Source organism: Chlamydotis macqueenii, chromosome 3, assembly GCF_036417535.1.
Source record: "Chlamydotis macqueenii isolate bChlMac1 chromosome 3, bChlMac1.mat, whole genome shotgun sequence".
Taxonomy (NCBI): Eukaryota; Metazoa; Chordata; class Aves; order Otidiformes; family Otididae; genus Chlamydotis; species Chlamydotis macqueenii.
Window position 1 is genome coordinate 78,518,950 of NC_141558.1, and position 21,358 is coordinate 78,540,307.

General features: G+C 43.4%; 1 protein-coding gene across 2 annotated transcripts in view; it reads right to left on the reverse strand.

The window, feature by feature from the left end:
• The window catches only part of HHAT (hedgehog acyltransferase), a 157,917-nt gene extending 137,628 nt beyond the window's left edge, over window positions 1–20,289 (reverse strand). Inside the window, exons 1-7 of one of the 2 annotated variants that reach the window (XM_086744281.1) lie at window positions 20,189–20,289; window positions 19,662–19,798; window positions 18,219–18,286; window positions 17,510–17,623; window positions 16,698–16,892; window positions 14,771–14,983; window positions 9,082–9,253 (exon numbers count right to left, since the gene is read on the reverse strand). In XM_086744281.1, the coding sequence (XP_086600407.1) occupies window positions 9,082–9,253; window positions 14,771–14,983; window positions 16,698–16,892; window positions 17,510–17,623; window positions 18,219–18,286; window positions 19,662–19,755 (856 nt within the window). In that variant the 5' untranslated portion in view covers window positions 19,756–19,798; window positions 20,189–20,289. Of the gene's footprint in view, window positions 1–9,081; window positions 9,254–14,770; window positions 14,984–16,697; window positions 16,893–17,509; window positions 17,624–18,218; window positions 18,287–19,203; window positions 19,285–19,661; window positions 19,799–20,188 lie in introns of those variants that run through there. The other variant, XM_086744282.1, reaches the window with a different exon arrangement.
• Between the last annotated feature and the right edge of the window lie 1,069 nt (window positions 20,290–21,358).

The window sequence follows — 21,358 nt, forward strand, 5'->3', positions numbered from 1 at the left end:
ACCATTGACAATAAGTAAAATCTAATCCCAAAGGAGGGACAGTAAATTATAATCTGGAAGAGTAAAAATAATTACAAAATGCAATTGTTATTTCTCCTTCCTTTCTAGTGTTCTGCTTTCCCTCATTGATATTAACTAACTTGTGATTTGACTGGAGTACTTTAAATATTTAATGTAGTTTTAAAACCTTCCAGCAGACTTTCCTTGGAGACTAAGTTTTCAGTCTCACTCCATGAACATCTAAACCACCTGCTTTTTTTCTTTTGGCAAAGGATCCTTTCTGCGTTCTGCTGACTAATGGGTATACTATGAATGACAATCAAAAGTTAAACATTAAAAATTAATCTAATACATAACATCATAGGGCGAAATTCTGGCACTAAATGTAAATTGCAAAACTCCTGCTGGCCTACACATGGCCAGGATTTTGCTGCTACACGCTAACATCTTTAGTTTTAATGCCGTGATTCACATGCATGACATAAGAAACAGTTGTGCCATACAAGATAAAAATTGGATGTTAAAATGAAATACCTAGACATGAAGCTTATGATATTTTCCTTCAGGGAAGCAGTCATCTAGTATTCAATGACATTCTTCCCCAGAGGAAAACAAACAATCAGAAGCACAATTTGGATACCAGCCAATTAGCTACACATTAGATTACTGCTAAATCATCTATACAGCCAACTATCTGCTTTAATTCCCATCTCATTCAGTTTCTCATTTCTTTTCTGACAAATCTCATTGGAGAGCTGAATGCTAACACCCACACAAACCAATTATGAAGACCACAGCTGTCTTTGCACTGGTAAAATTCAAAATGCTTTGGCTGCACATGACAGAAAAACAGATTTAGAGACACAGGCTATCACCTTCTTGAGACCTGAGAAATCAATATAGTTGACTTAAAATACAATGATGAAAGATACAGAGTTCTCATATACGAAGTTTAATATGGAAGTTTGTTGGGTTTTTTTTGGGGGGGTGGGGGGGAACCATTTTCACTATCTGTAATAACATGCACCTAAGCTGTCATTACTGTTAACTAGCAGACAGCTCACCAGTACTGGTATCTTAAATAAATGTAGATATACCACCAATCAGTACCTGGCACACACTGGCCACTCTGTGTGTGGTAATTTAAGACTCACAATACCAGCAGCATGAAGTTCCCTGCCAAAATACATAGATTAAGTTCTCATTGGTCTTCAACTCATCCCAGCTGTGGGAGAGTTCTGGCCACATATGGGAAACTTAGGGCAAGACTCACAGCCACACAACAGCTGGGCTGCATTGGCTTCAGGCACAGGCTTTAAACCTTCCTGCACACCTGAGACATTCCAGCTGCTTGGCATTTGCTCCATTACAGCCCAAAGCAGCCAGAAGTACACTGCTTTATCTGATTTAAAAACATGAAATAAAAAAAAGAAATTTAAGATCAATGCTAGATTTCTCAAATTCATTAACATCACATAATTTGTTCTCTAGTGTTAGATTTAAAGCTTAAAATGAACTTGCACACAGGTATTATCTTAAATTGGAAACAAGTTATATCAGGTGTATATAAAAACAACACCTAAGGGAAAAGTATTGCAAAAGTGTTATCTTTCCCCCAGAATAAATTAATTCAAAGGATTCAGAGTCAAGGTTATTTTTTTTAATTGAAACATGTTAAGTGATTTAAAAAAATTGAGTTAACATATCCATATAATTTTAAACCTATGCACTTCAATAGTCAAGCTGTTTGAAGTCCCAGATAAACTGACTTTTACATAAATTGATATTTTCACTTTATCATCTTGCAACACTTAAAACATTCTAAGTTTTCCTACGCTTTAAAAACATATTTATAGACCTTCAAATCTTTACCTTCTGCAAAACTGCATTTCAGAAGTTTTATAGAGTTCTGTTTCAAGAATAATTAAAATGTTCAGAATTTTATTTTCAAGTTTTAATATTCTCATCACTCTGCCAAACCTTTTTTGACAGAACTTAATCAAACAGAATATTTTCATAAGCAAGCAACAGAAGATTTGGATTCAAGTATTAGAAAATCACACTTGGCATTTTTCTGTCCATAAACCATCACCAAAACTCATGGTCAAAAATTGTAACTTAGCAGGCAGTTTTATTATGAGCACAACAGCACAACTTTACCCTTTTCATAGCTACATTGACCCTCTGGCACTAATGACTAGGTGCTTGTTTCTGTCAAGCACCAGGGCAGGTACAACTAGAAAACACATAGAGATAAATATGCAGTCATATTTCAAAAGGATTATTGACACATGGCACAAGTCTAATGGGAAACAGACATTTAAAAAGCAGTTCAGAATTTGGAGCCATATAGTCAAATTCAAAATATCAAGCTAGAGGAGTCAATTTACCCTCTTATTTGTTTACATGCTTCTTCCTACAGAAAAAAAAAAATGCAGAGATTCCCTCAAACTAAAATATCTGTGAAAGAATATGGGTCTGCACTGGGCAGATAGGCTACAGATACATCTCAGCAATAATGCCAACGATCATAAGATGCACCAGGAGAATCCAGCTCCATTAATAAATAGGAGCATGGGTATTGACAAGCTTTACATACTGGGCTACAGTATTTTCTTCACAGCAGGACACTTAGTCCCTGACAAGAGCCCAAAGACTGGATCTACTATGATCATCTTACTCTAGTATTGATCACAGCAGGAGGATACACCTCATGCTGGGGGAAGCTTTCATTTGAACATATGACTACCACACTGCCAAGTCAACTTGGGACAAGCTGCCAGGTAAGCAGAGCTCTGCAGCTGTTGCCAGCAGTCCCATGGATGTCACGCTGTGCTCTCCTATCCCCCCGGTCAGGGCTAACCCCCCACTCATACCTCCTACACTAACCTGAATTAACACAAAAAGTGACAACTCAGTTCTGTTACTCCTGTCTAGTCATTGAAAAAAAAAAAAAAAAAGCATTGTATAAGAAACAAAGCACCCTAATTTCATTATTTGAACAGAAAAACAGTGCAATTAATAACTAGGCTTATATTGCTCAATAGTGATTTTCACTGCTGTTCGGCAGTGCTTTGAAAGAGGCACTGGCTCACAAAATCAAAAGCAACGATGAAAGAAAAAAATACTACAGGGACTCAGCATCATATCCTAGCCTTCCAGTAGCAACTAAGAAGCAAGAAAAATCCTAAAACATATGAACCAGTTGCAGGAAAGTACATACCACAATGTTTGACCTGAAGGCTAAGTGGTTCTTTTCCGACAAAGTCCATGGAAACATTCAAGGCCAGGCTGGACAGGACTCTGAGCAGCCTGCTCTAGTTGGAGATGTCCCTGCTCCTTGCAGGGGTGTTGGACTAGATGACCTTTAAAGGTCTCTTCCAACACAAAATTATTCTGTGAGACTATCCTAAAGTGAAGTTACTTAAACAAGACTAAACAGAGCTGCAAGGGACTCCTGGTCAAGGCATAGACAGGTCTTTCAGGTTACTTAAAAGAAAACTAGAAGTTTTTTTTAAGGACAGACAGGCCTTAAAGACAGTTACCTTGAATACTCCCAAAACATATCCAGTAGGCATTATGTTCCTTAGTAAATACTTGCAGAAAAGAACTCTAAATCAACATTTATCACATGAGTAACAAAAGTAGTCATAGAAGTAGGTTAATTGCCAATACTATCTGGAAGTTTAGCCCGCAGGAAAGCTTATAAAAATTTAGCTTTCCCCCACCACTTCTTTCTATAAAGCAGTGAATTACTCAATGTTTTAGAGAATTAAGTCTTACTAAGCTTTCTGATTTATGTTTGTATTTCCAGTTTTCAAAACTGACATCAAGATGCCAAATATGTTACCAGATTCTTCTTATTATCTTGCAGGATGGGGGGGGGGGGAACAAAAAACCACAACTCAGATTACTCTTAGTATTTCATCATCATTTAGCCAGATACACAGACATGCTAATTCCAATAGCAAAACACTGCATGCTTCTTAAAATTAACTCAAAAATCCATTTCCTATTTACAGGTTTATTAGAAAAATAATTGCAACACGTCAAAACCAGCCCCCTATATCCAACTCACACGGACACCTCTGTAGGTCTCACTTTAAAAGAGGAACTCTATTATTTCTTCTTCTAATAAATCAAACCATGAAATCACCAATTACAGATTAAACCAGGTGACTCCACCTTTGCACAGATCATATCATTTAGTTTGACTGACATGCTGCTCAAGTGAAAATAAATACTCTTTTGGAGTACTAGAGTCTAGTCAATAATTACAACAATGATAGCTAATTGACACTAACTTGTGTATGCTTCACTATAACAAACAAATGGCACATGGTTAAGGCCAATACATTAAAACTACAGACCACTCACAACATTGTATCATACATGCACATATCTCAGATGTAGGTCTCTACATGAGACATACATCTCTGACCGAGCACATACATACAGATGCCTAATCAAATATATTTTCACAATTACAATATTTATTAGTATCCTGGTTTAATCTAGTGCAACAATTGTATTAGACAATACATTTTCATACAGATTTGTGTCTTTCATCATTCCCTATACCTTGTGAGACTGACATGAAGCTCTGTTTAGATGAGCAGAGATGAGTAAATGCTGCTGAATCACCAGGCTAAACGTGAAGCCTCATACAGAAAATATAGGTAGTGTGTTTTGAACCTCTGTGAATCAGCAACACTCAACATCTATTCCAGTTTCTACATAACAGAATGTACCTCACCAGTGAGAATTTACCACTGATACTCTAAGTCATCACAGTGAAGAAAAAAAATAAATCACTTACTTCAATTTAGGATCTTTCCACTGATGCTGTTGAGCTCCCTGCTACAGTATAAGTTAGTGAACTTGTCATTCAGCTACAGAAGCCTGAAGAACATATGTTGGAAAGGATCACCAATCTACCTGCCCTTTATTTATTTCTTTTCCTATGCTTCATTACATAGCATGTCCAAATATTACCCACTAGTGCAGATGAACCTCTAATCTGGTCCAGTGTGGTTATTCTTCTAGTATCCTGGCGGACTGCAGCATACCAGATCACTGGAATCCATAGTGTTTTTATAGTCAGTGCCTGCAAATCTTCATTTCACAGTATAAAACAAAGGCAGCAAATTGATCCAAATTAATTTTAAAAACTGAGAAGAATGAATTATCAGGGTTTCCATTACCATGAAATACAGGTCTTCCTGCTGCATCATTAATTCTGAAAGTGCCCAGTTCTTTCAGACAATCTGTCTGATGCTACCAGAATGACATGCACCACTGACAGAAACACAGAATTGCTGTAAGCACTGCATTTGGTGCTCCAAGTTAAACACACACAAATGTCTTGGTATTGTTCAATATGCCAATGGCTAACTATTCATAGATAGAAGTATTTGTGAATTCTAGAAAATACTATCATTCTCCAAACGACTTCCTAGGATAAATAAATAACAGCACTGCCCCGTTGACATCTTTACATTAATTCTGTGTTCAGCCTTCAACATCCCTCCCACAAACTGAAGGGCCATACATATATGGCAAATGGGTACACACAGTTCAACCAAATGCTGTAGATACAGGCCTATTTTATTCTTCATTCTGTTCCTGACGTGGGACCTAATATTTGGCCACTGGAAAACCATATTGCTTGCTATCACCCAGCTTTTCACATAATTCCTTCCACAGAAGATGAACATTGTCTTCAAATCCATCTCTGCAAAGTTTGCTGTGAGGACATAGGTGTCAGGATAAGCAGTTCTGAGAAACGAGCCATTCAGAGGAGAGCAAAGCCCAGTCCATGAGCAACCCTTAACACTGCTGTCAGGTGCTCATTATGCCTGGTGGGTCTTGGAGAGCAGTAACATCTTCTGCTGGGACAGTGGGGTGCCACTGGAGATCCTGTAACTGAAGGAATACACAGGCCAGTACAAGGGTCACTGAAGAACCAAGAGCAGGATTTCACATGGATTTTGTGTTCCCTATTTCATACTATCTGGAGAGTACAAATGCCTCCCCCAACATCCAGGCAGGGAACAAGATTCTTACTGCCCTATACAGAGAAGAATAAAGTCTCTGTGGGGGCTGGAGCTATGAGTGATGACTGGAAATCATTTATACCTATAATTACCCAAAATAGTTATTTGGATATCTAAAAGCACCTCTACCCAAAGCTCTCTCTCACTACCTCTTCTTCCTCCATACTAGAGACTGACATTTCCTCTTGAAGATTATTCTTTCTACTAAACACAAGACACTGAGGAAACACAATACATCTGCGTACTCAGCATGAAATTACACTTTCTGCAGACCCATATGATGCAGTTTTTTGTTAATGCCCATGGCATTTGGTCTCCAGTATCACAGCCACAGTTTGCTGCAATGTAAAGAGGTATGGACAGAATGCTAAAGGAAACAAATGTGAGGAGGAATATGTGGTAGAAAGAATTATGACATCTATGTGGCATATGTGAGTTGCTGTATTGAGCAGGGGAGGGGATACTCTGAAAACAGATCCATAATAGTTGTCTATTATAGAGAATATGCAAGATGTGGAAGCAACCAGCTTCTCATATCATGGACAGAGATCCAGCTAAAAATATTCAACATGGGAAAAAATGGAAAAATTGGCAGCTGCCAGGCAGAAGTTACAAAACATACGGAGAGGGGTAATCAAGTAAAATAGGAGTGGCTGGGAGAGAACTGAAGGTTCTACCTTTACATGAACTACACATAGACTGTCTTCAGTCTTCTGCTTACAATTCCCAACACTCTTATCATCCAGTTAATGCTCCTGAAGCTTGCCAGTTACAAATGTAACCTGCACATAACAGCAATTAAAGAGATTGCAAAGATACTTCAATTACAGAAGTACATAGTACACTAATAACGCAGCAAAGCATGCACTACATCATTGTTTACTCAAGAGATAGGCTTCACCTACCCACATTACATGTGTAAGTAGATGCTCTATGCTGCTTTGAAGCTGGTGTAAGTGGGAAACAATGAACAAAAAACCCAACAGTGCAGAAAGGCTAAGATACCACATGGTTAACCCTCGACGAGCTCCTTCCTTTGTCTCAAGACTCAGTTATCTGATATAATCGGTTTTAGTAACACAGAATGCAAAATAAGAGGGGAGTGTTTGGCTCTGTACAAGCACTGGTGTAGAAGCATGATAAGATCCATAGAGACCTGGAAAGGATCAATAGAAAAACCACTACCAGTACCCTTACTCATACATCAGTGGCTCCCTAAAACAAATCACAACAGTGGCCTGTCACTGGTTTCCATCTAAGGAGACCTGTATAAGCATTGGGATAAAACATTTTAAGAAGTTACAAACTTCTGCCTCAAAGTCTCATTTGTACTATAAAATTTAAACATCCGCTTTCATTACTACAAAGACAAAGCTCAAAGATAGTAGGGTTAACACTTTGAACATACCTCTTCTAAAAGCACGGTCATCAGAGGGGACTTATTTCAATTCAAATAATCATATTTTAATCAGGCAGCTTTACAGTCCAGACTTCCTTTAACGCTGACTTTCATCATTTGAGGCATTTTAGCCTCTTCTAATCATCTGTTCAAAATGCAATTCTTAGGATACTTGATTTCAAATAAATATACAGTCTACTTAGCTATTGTTTGGAAAGTAACTTTCCCCAGCCCTCTTTTTTTTAAAAAACCAACATTGGTAGCCTTGAAGGGAGGGAAGAATCTGCCAGTAACACCAAAGCTGAAATATTTCACCTCTAATTCCATAGCCTTGTCTGCCTTATCCAGTGGCCAGCACTTTCCAGGTTCCACATGCTCAGTAACACAGCAAAACTTTTTCAGACATACAGACAACACTGGGAGCTAACAGATTTAATTAATCAATGAATTGACATTTACAAAAGAAGATGAAAACTCAGAATCCACTTTCTAAATAGTGAGTAGAATGAACCATGGAGGAAAACCTCTCACTTTCTGCTATCTGCTCTTGCTTTTTTTTTATATAGAAAAATTATATATTGAAACAGATATTAAGTGTGTATTTATACGCACATACATACACAGAGAGTCAGAGCACACATTGCCCTCTACTGACCAGAGTCCAGCACACAGGTGTCCTCCACCACACGCTGCTCATCACACGATCTCCAATAAATACTTGACAGGACCATACCAGCGTGTGCATTGATTCTGGTACTTGCTGGTACAGTAAGAGGCATCTCCTTCAATTCAACAATCACTAAGGCTTTTTTAGAACCCAGTTTTAACACCTGGGGTTTCTCTGCTTTTGTTCCTCCTCCCTTGTGATACACATAGGACAGTGGAAAAATCAAACCAATCACATATGCTAGTGGCTTATGGGTTAGTCTACAACTACCTACATACCAGCACTAAAAGCTCTTGCCACTTTATGCTACATTCATCTGCACTCATTCCCCCCCACCTCTCCAAATTAAGCATTTTAATGAAATACCAGGGAGCTGGGGAAGGGGCAGAAGAGGCAAACAGGACAACATTGCTGATAGGCACTGATTGCTACTTTCAGGCCACCTTGTTTGCAATACCTTCCTCTGCTCTTTTCATGAGTACTGTCATTTTACCTTTCAACACGAATACAAACTAGAAACATCAAACACAGAAGATGATCAATAAAGGACGAGAAGCACTTTAACTCCTCCATCCCTAAACAAACTTTTTTGGTTGAAGTGTCCACTTCTATGACTTGGAGACCAAAGTTTAGACATTATAAATTTATTTAAATAAAATGTATTTAAATAATTTATTTAAATAAATATAATTTATTTAAATAAAATTTAGACAAAGTTTAGACATATACTTTAGAATAAAAAAACCAGAATATTTAATTTAGGAAGCAGATCAGTAAGTTCAACTGTAAGCTTCTTAGAGGATCTACATGTTATATTAACAGTCTATAGACCACCTTTCTGACAGTGAGTGGTCATAATGTACTATTCATAAGTACCTACAGACAGACACAAAAGAGAAGTAGACTGGTTCTTGAAGTAAGGGGAGAAGGAAGATTTCTGCTATCGTTTGTAGACTCACCCAAAGCCCAGTATGACGCAGCTTCCAAAGGTGGAGCACTGGTATAGAGAGCATGGACATACATGAGGTGAATCATCAGCTCAGCCAGACACCACCAGAAGAAAATACGAATTATGCCCACAATTAAGATGCTGAGATTAGTCTTCAAACTGAAGGCTTCTTGTCTCCGCATCTAAAGAAGAAACCCAAAGAGGTTATTATGGCACATAACTGACTGTTTTACTCAAATACTCAGAGAACTTTTTTTAAAAATTTCATTTGCTATTCATTACTATAACTAAGGGGACCATTTGACTACAGCATTTGGAAATTCCTGACATGCTCTTGAGGCAGACTGGTCTCTCCATTCTCAATCTCAGTAAGCAGCAGAAATTAACAATAGGCTAAACATGAATGTACACTGCACCAAACTGTTGTAGAAAAGGCTGAGTGCTGTTAATCTGAACAGAATTCAGAAATGAGACTTTAAGATTCCTGTAACTTGATCAACCTCTAGAGATAAAAAAAGTTCAAAGAAGCTACAGTTATGAAGGAGAAGGTTTTCCAAGAAGCAGCCCTAACAAACACAGAAACCATGACTACTGGCTCTTAAAATACTTCCAACTTCTACCAGCTGCATGGGATTGATTATTTGAGGACAGTTCTTCATCATCCTCCTGTAACACTGCGAAGGTCAGCAAGACCTATATGACATGCTGAGCAAACGGCAGTTAAGTGCAAGTTAAATATCAGACAAGACTGAGTTTGCAGTTCATAGCCTTCTCAAAATGCCCCAAACTCTTACGCTGCTCACTATAGTAAATACATTGGTATACTATTATTTTACCTTCTTCCTGCAGTAAGAAGAGGATATGATCAAACAGAAACAGAGGCTTGCCTAACAATTTAGTCATGTTTTCCACATTTACCTTTGTGTGCACAACATTCCCGTCTTCAGTCTCTGACCACCAAAAATGCATGTACAAGATAAGCAAACAACTCATCTGCACAAACAAAATCCCATCATCATTGCATACACAGAGTACAGCTAACATGCTGTTAGTTCTGCTCACTTACAAATGAAGCAGGAAACTAATTTTGAAGGTTCATTTGTACCAGCTAGATGAAAGCTTGGAGGCAACCATTTAATCAGAGATTTGCACAACAGGCCTTCAAACCTGTGGCTAGAACTGCTGCTGCTTCAACCCAGAAATTCAGCCAGGCCATTGATGAAGTAGAAGTGTCTCTCATTTTCACCTGGCAATGGATGCCAATTGCCAGTTCACTGAGCGATACAGTAGTTCTAGGACATCAGCTTTCCAGTGTGCTCAGCAGGAGTCCTCATCTCAGTCTCAACTTCAATTAAGGGGTTCTGTAGGTGGTCTTTCTGATAGCAGCAATAAATCTACTGCCGGGCACCACTAACTTCAAAACCCTTTTTCAACCTCACCCATCAAGGCAATATCCACTGGTCAGGTAAGAGCTCTGACAATGCACTGCAGCAAATACCAACAAGAAATGCACTGAAGTTGTTCAGTTTCTTTCATCTTCTCAATGGCTTTGACCAAACAGATCCATGCATATTTAAATGAGAACCTACTGCAAATACAGGCATCCCATTCTTAATCTTCCTTTTTCTCCTCGCACCAAGAATACAGGTGGTATTGCACACGTCTTTTCTGAGCCATATCAGTCGAGCTCAGTTTCAATCAAGACCCCATACAATTTTTCCTACCAGCCATGCCCAAGCTGCTCTCAACCTAGAGTCTCATATATCTTCTGAAACTCCTTGAAGAAAAAAAGAAAAAAAAAATCATCTCCCTCTACTAGTACAGGAATATAGGTGGAATTTAACAAAACAACAAACAGTAAGAAAATAAATTACCTCCATTTCTATGGAAGTCTATGTGGACTTTTCCTACAACATCCAGCCCAGGATAAAAACATTCAGCCTTGCATATTCCAAAGCTACTGAAGACAAACGAGCATAGGACTTGTCACTCAGGGGTCCACCAGAACGTCAGTTTTCACTTTCACAAAGCCCAGGCTATTTGCTGTGGCTTCAAAGGAAAATTTCCAAATATAATCAGAAGCAAGCAATACCTAGGCTTCTATACATAAACTGAAACAGCAGTTTTATGGTTTGAAATGTCCGCTTATCCACTTTATCCCCCAGTGATATTAGCTATAGACATCACAGGTGGCGATTTAACTTTTGTACAACGTGCAAGAAAATAAGGAAAGCAATAAAGCATGTCATGTAGAAGCAGGGTTGAAAAGTAGCCTGTGCAAGGCACTAGGAAAAACATTCAGTAAGATAGGCAGGTCCTTCACATTAAAGGAGCTGCTCAGCTTGCTAAATAAAGCTTGAAGAGAAGTGTTCCAAGTAAATCGTTGTCTGTTTTCACACCAACATGAGGGAAGACTGGAGTCTTCAGGAATTCCCAATACAAGCCAGCAGCTTTCTGTGACTCTGAAATCTGTTTCAGAGTTCATAGCCAGTTGCTGCTGAAAACCTAACTTCATTCTACCTGATGGAGGAGAGGAAAACAAAAATCCACTCCAGCAGCTGCATGCTGAAATTATGAGAACTATCCAAATGTAATGACATGTGTCACGGGCTCCCTGGTTGAAGGGATGAATCTCATGTCAGACAAAAAAAAACATCCTGTAAAGTAGAAGAACTCTGGGAGAACTATTTATCTTAAAGTTGATATCCAGGACATTGTCAAATTCCCAATTCTACATTCAGTTGTCAGTCTTCACATTCCAGTAACATTAATTGATACTTTCAAAGTTATATGAAAGATTGCTTTAGACACCCAAACAATCCTTAATGTCTAAGAAGACTAAGTAAAAACTGAAATCCTTCAAATCACTAGTAAGGAGGAAAAATATTACAGAATCTGTTATAGATGCTTTTACTGAAGTCAAAATATGCAAGAATAAAAACTCCTTTTCTGTAGGGTCTTTTTTTTTCCCCTGAAGTACCTCATTGAGAGAAAAATTTCAGAAGGAAACATAGATCAGAGTCTGATAGAGAAGATTAATCATCCAGCCTTCAAAAACTATTTTGCTTTCTTTCCACCTTCTCTAACATTGGAGTCTAATCAACCTCTCTCCACCCAAGCACTAGATATAAAGACTTATTTTTACAATATATTTTGACTAAATATATTCTCAATGTTAGCAACCAGCCTTACGTGAGTTCAGTATTATGCCATGGCTGCCATACAAGCGTGAATACCCAAGACTAGTTTCCAATTACAGCCTTCCCTTTTGCATGCAGCATCCTTCAACACTTACAGAGTAAAGGACAATAGATACAAACTAACATTAGGAACATCATCTTCTTTAAAGTCTTGTTGTTATCACGTTTTGTTGAGTGGGTAACTAGAAAATAAATAGAAACTCAGGCTTACCTGTAAACTACATTATGAAACACACAATTAAAAGAGCATCAAGGAAATCTGGATGAAGTTGTCTAACATCCTCTCATGATGGGTATTAAAATAGCTCAAGATGGGGGGGCGGGGGGGGAACAACCAATCATGTTTTAATCTATTCCTCAAAGTAGAATCATAGAATGATTCGGGTTGGAAGGGACCTTCAAAGGTCATCCAGTCCAACCCCCCTGCAAGGAGCAGGGACATCCCCAACTAGATCAGGTTGCTCAGAGCCTCATCCAGCCTGGCCTTGAATGTTTCCAGGGATGGGGCCTCCACCACCTCTCTGGGGAACCTGTTCCAGTGTTCTATAACTCGCATCGTAAAAAAAATTTTCCTAATTTCCAATCTAAATCTACCTCCTTCTATTTTAAAACCATTACCCCTTGTCCTATTGCAACAGGCCCTACTAAACAGCCTCTCCCCATCTTTCTCATAGGCCCCCTTGAGGTACTGGAAGACTGCTATAAGGTCTCCCTGGAGCCTCCTCTTCTCCAGGCTGAACAGCCCCAACTCTCTCAGCCTGTCCTCATAAGAGAGGGGCTCCAGCCCTCTTATCATCTTCGTGGCCCTCCTCTGGACCTTCTCCAACAGGTCCATGTTCTTCTTGTGTTGGGGGCTCCAGAACTGGGCACAGTACTCCAGGTGGGGTCTCACCAGGGCAGAGTAGAGGGGCAGAATCACCTCCCTCGACCTGCTGGCCACACTCCTCTTGATGCAGCCCAGGATGCGGTTGGCCTTCTGGGCCGCAAGGGCGCATTGCCTGCTCATGTTGAGCTTCTCGTCCACCAGCACTCCCAAGTCCTTCTCCTCAGCGCTGCTCTCAATCCATTCCCCACCCAGCCTGTATGTGTGCCTGGGATTGCCATGACTCAGGTGCAGGACCTTGCACTTGGCCTGGTTGAAATTCATGAGGTTGGCAGGGGCCCACCTCTCCAGCCTGTCAAGGTCCCTCTGGATGGCATCCCTCCCTTCCAGCATGTCGACAGCACCACACAACTTGGTGTCATCGGTGAACTTGCTGAGGGTGCACTCTATCCCACTGTCCATGTCACCGACAAAGATGCTGAACAGGGCTGGGCCCAGCACAGACCCCTGAGGGAGGCCACTCATGACTGGCCTCCACATGGACACTGAGCCGTTGACCACCACTCTCTGAGTGCAGCCATCCAGCCAACTCCTTATCCACCGAGTGGTCCGTCCATCAAACCCATGTCTCTCTAGTTTAGAGAGAAGGATGTCATGCGGGACAGTGTCAAAAGCTTTGCACAAGTCCAGGAAGATGTCAGTTACTCGTCCCTTGTCCACCGATGCTGTCACCCCATCATAGAAGGCCACCAAATTGGTCAAGCACGATCTGCCCTTGGTGAAGCCATATTGGCTGTCACCAACCACCTCCTTGCTCTCCATGTGCCTTAGCATGGTTTCCAGGAGAATCTGCTCCATGACCTTGCCAGGCACAGAGGTGAGGCTGACCGGCCCATAGTTACCCGGGTCCTCCTTATTCCCCTTTTTAAAAATTGGGGTTATGTTCCCTCTCTTCCAGTCATCGGGGACCTCACCAGACCGCCACGACTTCTCAAATACGTTAGCCAGTGGCTTGGCAACTTCATCTGCCAGTTCCCTGAGGACCTGCAGATGGATCTCATCAGGTCCCATGGACTTGTGCACCGTTAGGTTCCTCAGATGATCCTGAACCTGCTCTTCGAGTACAATGGGCAGTTCTTCATCCTCGCAGTCCCTGCTTGCACCTTCTACAGCTTGGGTGGTGAGACAAGAGCTCTTGCCGGTGAAGACTGAGGCAAAAAAGTCATTGAGTACCTCAGCCTTCTCCATGTCCTGGGTAACCAGGATGCCAGTTCCCTTCCGGAGGGGGCCTACATTTTTCCTGGACTTTCTTTTGTCCCCTACGTACCTATAAAAGCTGCTCTTGTTGCATTTTATATCCCTGGCCAGATTCAGTTCTGCCAGGGCTTTGGCCTTCCTTACCTTATCCCTGGCCACTCGTGCAGCCTCTTTGTAGTCCTCCCAGGCTACCTGTCTCCATTTCCACCCTCTATAGGCCTCCTTTTTTACTTTCAGTTGGTCCAGGAGCTCCTTGCTCATCCATGCTGGCCTCCTGGCCTTTTTGCCCATACAGGGTCTGTGTCTAGACTTGACAGCTAAAAGCAATCACCATCCACTTGAATAGTTCTTCACACAATTCACTTGATACACAGATGCACTGAAAATCTGTAACTGTGTGATCTTAAAAACACTATTACCTGCATACTGAATTCATCAAAGTTCATAAGGGGCCCATTGTGGAATGTGGGATAATAAAACACATATGCCAGCATCCACAGGAATGAGTGGGATGACTTCTGGGCAGGTCTATGCCAGCAGTACTCCAGGCTGAAGCTGGTGCAGAAGAGGCAGCGGACAGACACAGTGAAGAGCAGCAAATAATACTCATTTTCAGTGTCATACCACTTTCTCTGCAAGACAAAACAAAAACCAGATCACGATGGTGCAATGCTGTGTTTTCTATATGGTAGGACAGTGATGTGCACCCAGATCCTAACTTTCAGGGTCACCAGTAGCATGAAGCAACTAAAGCTAACAGCAGCTGGAACAAGCATCCGAACAGCATGAACAAGCACTGGCCGTTGATGGAGAAAGGGCCTCCAGAGCTACTGCAACCATGATAAAAGAGACAATAGTTTGATTTCAGAGGCATGCGAGGTTGTGAAGAATTATGACAGCAGGAGAGCTTTTCTTACAGGAATGCCATTATCTCCCTCAGATTTAGTCCAGTGATTCAAACCAGCTGGCAACCCTACTGACAGCTGATGGACTGCTAGGGCTGAAGCCAAAGCTGCAGTTCAGATCTGAAGAGAATCAGTCACTCCTGAAAAAACCTGAGACTAGAAGGATGTTACTGAGCCTTTATCAAGTTTTTGACACTCCCTGTCACACCCATTTCCAACAACCAAAAGACAATCGCCAAAAAAAAAAAAAACAAACTTGGAAGATCAGTAAACATAGTTTGGATGATTACCTTTGTATTACAGTGGGCCCTTTCCTTCTTTCAGCAAGATACAAGCCTCTACATCACATGAAGAGACCCTACCTGCTCATCTCCCCTATGTCCTCCCTCTGAACATTAGGACAAGTCTTATAGTATATGCCCAATTTTTCCCCTTAGTCCAAGTAAATGCAACAAAGACACTTCCTCAAAACTGAGCAGCAGTTTCTTTAAAACTGGAAGGGCACAGCAAAAGCACTTTGAGAAAGAGCAAAACTGAGCTTGCACCAATGAGTTGTGAGCAACTCATTTGGTACAAATCAAAGTGCTGGAGAATCATAGAACAGTTTGCATTGGATGGAAGGGACCTTTAAAGGTCATCTAGTCCAACCTCCCTGGAAGGAACAGGGACATCTTCAACTAGATCAGGTTGCTCAGAGCCCCCTCCAGCTAGTCTGAATCTAGCTCCTTCTAGTTTAAAACCACTACCCCTTGTCCTATCACAACAGGCCCTGCTGAAGAGTTTCTCCCCATCTTTCTTATAAGCCCCCTTTAGGTACAGGAAGGCTGCTAATAAGGTCTCCCCAAAGTCTCCTCTTCTCGAGGCTGAACAGCCCCAACTCTCTCAGCCTGTCCTCACAGGAGAGGTGCTCCAGCCCTCTTATTGTCTTCATGGCCCTCCTCTGGACTCACTCCAACAAGTCCACATCCTTCTTTTGTTGGGGGCTCCAGAGCTGGATGCAGTACTCCAGGTGGGGTCTCATGAGATGAGAAACAGTTCCACTTCCCATGCAGAAGTCTGCAGCCACCAATAAAGTACGGTCAGGCTCAACTAAGCAACTCCTGGATATGAGCTCAGATTAATTTTGGTTTTTGATTACAGCTCCAATGAATAAGAAATGTTTACTAGAGGACTAGTAAAGTATTATCATACTCAGCTGAATACCACTTACACATTAAGGCACATACTTTCATCTCAATGCACCAGCAGCATAATTGAGAAATATGACTTTTCTAACTGGAGAAACTCTAGCATGAGTCACTTCAGCTCTACTGCCTAAGGTTTTTCAAGCCAATCTCTGTTTACATCAACCAAAGGGATAGCACTCTGTTGAAAAGATAGTGCCATAGTGACAAACACCACCATATTTAATGTGATGCTTAATTCGTCCTTCTCACATTACCTTTGCTTCTTCTACAGCTGGTATGCGTAAAGTGGATAGCAGGATAAGGGAGCACAACCATGTCAGGACTGATAGCTGAAACTGAGCCACAGCAAATGAAATAGTTGTATGCAACAAAATGACAGCAAAACCCTTGATTCCCAGTAACAACCAGCAGGCAGCCATTCCATAAACCATCAAGCACCATGGCTTATACTGTTAGAAAAAGAAAAAAGAACAATTTAGTTTGATTATTTCTAAAGCAAAAAAAAAAAGCAGTATCTGTGCTATTATACACAGGGTGTATAGTAGAAACAAACACAGTCAACAAGGTTAAGAACACATATGAAACAATATAGGGAAACCCAACTGTATCCATAAAGATCAAAGGGAAGGGGTTTCTGTAGCAACCTGTATGAAATCCAGAGCCTCCCTGATCTGGCAGAGAGCATAAATAACTTCTTTGTCTCCCCAAACTAGCAGGTGTAACAGCACATGTCAGTCATTTCCCACAATCATGACAAAACTCAAGCTGTCATCACTTTACAATCTGGAAAAGAATAACTACACACTTCATTTGTGTACGGGTCAAATGACACTAGTTAATGGTTCACAACAAAGCACAGACCTTCAGGGGTTGGAGGCTGAAGTCCCCAAGCACAGACCTAAAACAAATGATCCACCTGCTCTCACCTGCGCATTATTACAAACACACTCACAGAATAGTATTTCCCACACTCAGTAGCCTCAGTGCCAAGTTACCCATGCCCAGAGTAAAGTGAAACCCACAGAAACTCCCTGCTGTGAGAAAAAAAAAAAAAATCCATACATACCTTCTCCACCAAAAGCCTGGACACTTGTGATACCAGAAGATGACCAGCCAGAAGCCACAGTATACGCTCCCTTCCCCATTCAATCCAGTAGCTCCACTCAAAGTCCATGGGGTCCTGGAACATCAAGGGAATTGGTCAATATGTGCATCTGGCCATAAAAGCATGTTCTTACAGGACAGGAACTGTTTGGGTTTTTTTTGTTTGGGGTAGAGGAGTGCTAGTTTTTTTTACTAGTATTTAAGATCAGTCATGTTTCTTTAAGACCTTATGCCTCAAAAAATCTGTTCTCCTTTATGCTGGACTACAGGCCAACCAAGAGTGAAATGTGTGTTCACTGATGTTAAGCATTATCCAAACAATTCAGTGACACAAAAAAAAGCTGCAGGAAACAAAGGTGATCACGGCTTTTACGGCCAAACAGTAAAATAGAAGGTTATTAAGTGACATAACGAAGAAGAAACATGTAGGCCAGGGATGAAGAAAAGAAACAAAACATTGGTTATGATTCTCAGAGCTAGACGCTCCTTGCAAGTTCCTCTTCTTCATTAGAAATAAGCAGACTAAAATTAACTATGAATATCCAAATCTTCAGAGTTACTACAAACTTCTGCAGCTAAATCAGAAGCTCAGGTGAACAAAGCGTACGGAGACATGATGTTAGCATTACTGCCACAGAATAAAAGATGCTGGTGCCAGTCACCCATCCTACCTTTTTAAGGCCCCAAAAGAAAGTCCCTGGTTCCAGCCCAAACCTTCTGTCCATTGCAGCTTCATACTCTGCAGAGAAGAACAAACTTTTGTTGAAGATACAGCAGCCAGAGCAGGGAGTCAGGGATATGGCCTCTGCTGCTCACCAGCAACACATTCCCACATTGCCTCCACTGATGGGGACACTTGGAGACGGGAAAGGATACATCACCATGTCACTGCTCGCCAGGCAAGCTGCTGACTGGGCCAGGGCTCTGCCCTGCAGCAAAGGCAAAGTCACTGAATTACCCAGAACCTGTGCTTTGATTCCCCCCCTTGCAACAGGGGCAGCAGCAGGTAGCAACCAACCTTTCATCACACAGGACCTGCACTAATCCTTGTTTCCTGTCTTTCAGGGCTGCCTGGTGCCTCCCACCAGAGGAGAAGGGACACATAGACCTGACAGTGACCACTATAGCCAGAGCATGACAAAGCTGCTCAGAGAAGCTGCCTCCAGAGCCTGTACCCATGCCATCTCCACAAAAGATGTGCTGTACATGTGGGTGCACAGCCCCTGTGCCCATTTACCCAGCACTTCCTTTACTGCCCTACAAGTGGCTTTCTGGCACTCCTGCCCTTCCGTTAAGCACTTTTGAGAGTCAGATAGGGTCATTAATGTAGAACACTTAGCTGATTAAAGCCTAACAAGACACAATACGCAAGTATCTCTAAAAAGCTACAGCTTTATTAGATAATACCACCTTCACTTCCTTTAAAACATCAGTGTGTCAGAACACAGCTTCTTTTCATTTACAGATTGTATTTAAATTGTTTAAAACCCACCTCTCCTCTGCACTACACAGCCCCATTGAACCAAAACCAAGCCGCTACAGCGGCTACCAAGAGGTTACACAGAGCACAGGTGGGTATTTAGAAACAAGCTCGCCCCAAAGCTGCACAGACAACCCAGTACAGGACCCCAGAGCTCCAGGGAGGGCAGCACCCACCTGCCCGGGGGCCTCTCCAGGTTCAATGCCCAGCAAGCACCATCAGGAGGCACAGCTGCTTCTGAACCACCCACCTCCAAGGCGGTGCAGGCAAGAAGGTTCAAGACAAGCCAGGAAAAAAAATAAAACAAAGTCAGAGCCAATTCCTGCACTTCCCCCTTTTGAGTAGCTGAACTTCAGAGATCTCCCTCATCTCTTCCCCAAGAGCCAAGTGCCAGGACATCATTTCCAAAGGCCTTCTTCCCAGCAACGGAGACAGAAAAGCCTTGGGAAAAGCTGCCTGTTCAGCAGGCACCTGGCTACTGCTTCCTCGCACAGGGCCGGTTTGCAGACAGAAAGAGCACAGGCGCTCCCTTAGAGAGCAGCAAAGCAGAAACCAACCCAGAGAGAACCAGTCAAGCCCACAGCCCCACCAGCCACGGGCTGCAGGAGCACGCGTGCCCACATCGCAGACTTACTTTGAGACATTCGGTGCGCTTCGTAGAACGCATAGAGGTGAGAGCCCACGGCGAGGGCCCCATAGAGACACATTTCCCACGCCGGCAGCAGCATCGGCCTGGGAGCGGCTCCCCCGCAGACCCCGCCCGCCGCCTCCCTGCGAGGAAAGAGAGGACGGGAGAGGTTTCCCCGCGGAAGACGGGCGGGCACCCAGCAGCGGGACAACCCGCACCGGGCACCGCAGCTGCCGCACGCCGGGCCCTCGGTGCGGGCCGGGCAGCGGCCACCGAGCGCGCTTCAGACCGCCGGGGCGGGCTCGGGGCAAGGAGGCGGCCGGGCTCCGCCGGCAGCTGCCGGGAGGAGGCGAGTCCTGCCCGGCCGCGACGGGTACGGAGGCCCCGGGGCCGACGGCTCGAGGCTACCCGGGCCGGGGACAAGACTAGGGCCAGGGTCGGACCTCGGCTGCTCTCACCGACGCGGGACTGAGGGGGAAGGGGAGCAGAGGAGGGGAGCAGAGGAGGGGACCCACCCCCCCCCCCCCCCTTACCTGAGGAGGGCTCCGCCGCCCGGAGCGGCAGCAGCAGCCGCAGGCCGAGCTGAGGCTCCAGCCCCGCGGCGGGCCGGCGAGGCCCCGGCTCGGGCAACAGCTCCGGGCCAAGACGCCCCCACGACTCCACACAACACCCGGCCACGGCCCCGCCCGCCCCTTTACGAGCTGCGGCCGCCCCCCGCGGAGGGCGGGCGGGAGCGGGGCGGAGACGGACGGAGCTCCCCGCCCCTGCCTGCCCTTTCCCGGCCGCCGGGCGGCGCCAAGCCCGCGGCCTGCGCCGGCCCCGCCGAGCCTTCGGGGCTGAGGCTCGGCTTCTCCGAGGGGAGGCGGCCGGCCCCGCTCCCGCCTCCTCGCCGGCTGCGGCCCGGCCCACGCGTGCCTGGAGGACTGCAGTGGAGCTCGTTTACTGTGAAACACTGCTGTCTTCGGGCATGAAACGTGCAGTGCCGGTCTGTTTAGGTCTGCTGAGAACCTGTCAGTTGGCTTGTATCAAAGGCGTCAGCCATTCGGGTAAGAAGTTATCATTCTGGTCTGTGTTTCCGTAGCATTTATCAGCACCTGGCTGCGGATGCAGGCCTCCACACAGCTTCAGAGATCGTAACAGAGGGTCACTTGTATACAGGCGTCCTGGGAAAAGGGTGCCAGCTTCAGCGCTCTAGAGGAGCTGGGACAAGCCATGGGGACGGCACGGGGAGACAGTCAAATGCTGCAAGGAAGAGTGAAAACACAGACACCTTCGTCAGCATATCAATCTCTGAAAAGTTGTTCCAAGAGATGTTGTGTAAATTTGCACTTAAGTAAAAATAAAGGATTGTATTCAGACCAAAAGGGTTTCTGTAACAGCCTCTCACAGACTTTTTTTCCTGCTGCTGGAGTGCAAGGTACGCTAACACAGGGACGCTGTGTCTGCCATCATCATGACATAGCTTGGTAAATTAGCAGGTCTGAAGAGCACCGCCAAAGCAGGAACATGGGGCTGGTGCTGACAACCACCTCACGGATCAACCTTCATTTTAAGCAAGGGTTCCCTCCTCCTGTCGCGTCGGAGACAGCTAATGAACCTCACTGCCCTTAGTGTTAAAAACACATTGACTTCCCAGCCCAAAAAGTCTGGGCAATTTATGCTCATCTGTTATCACACCTTATGACTTTTATCCCTGTCTGTTG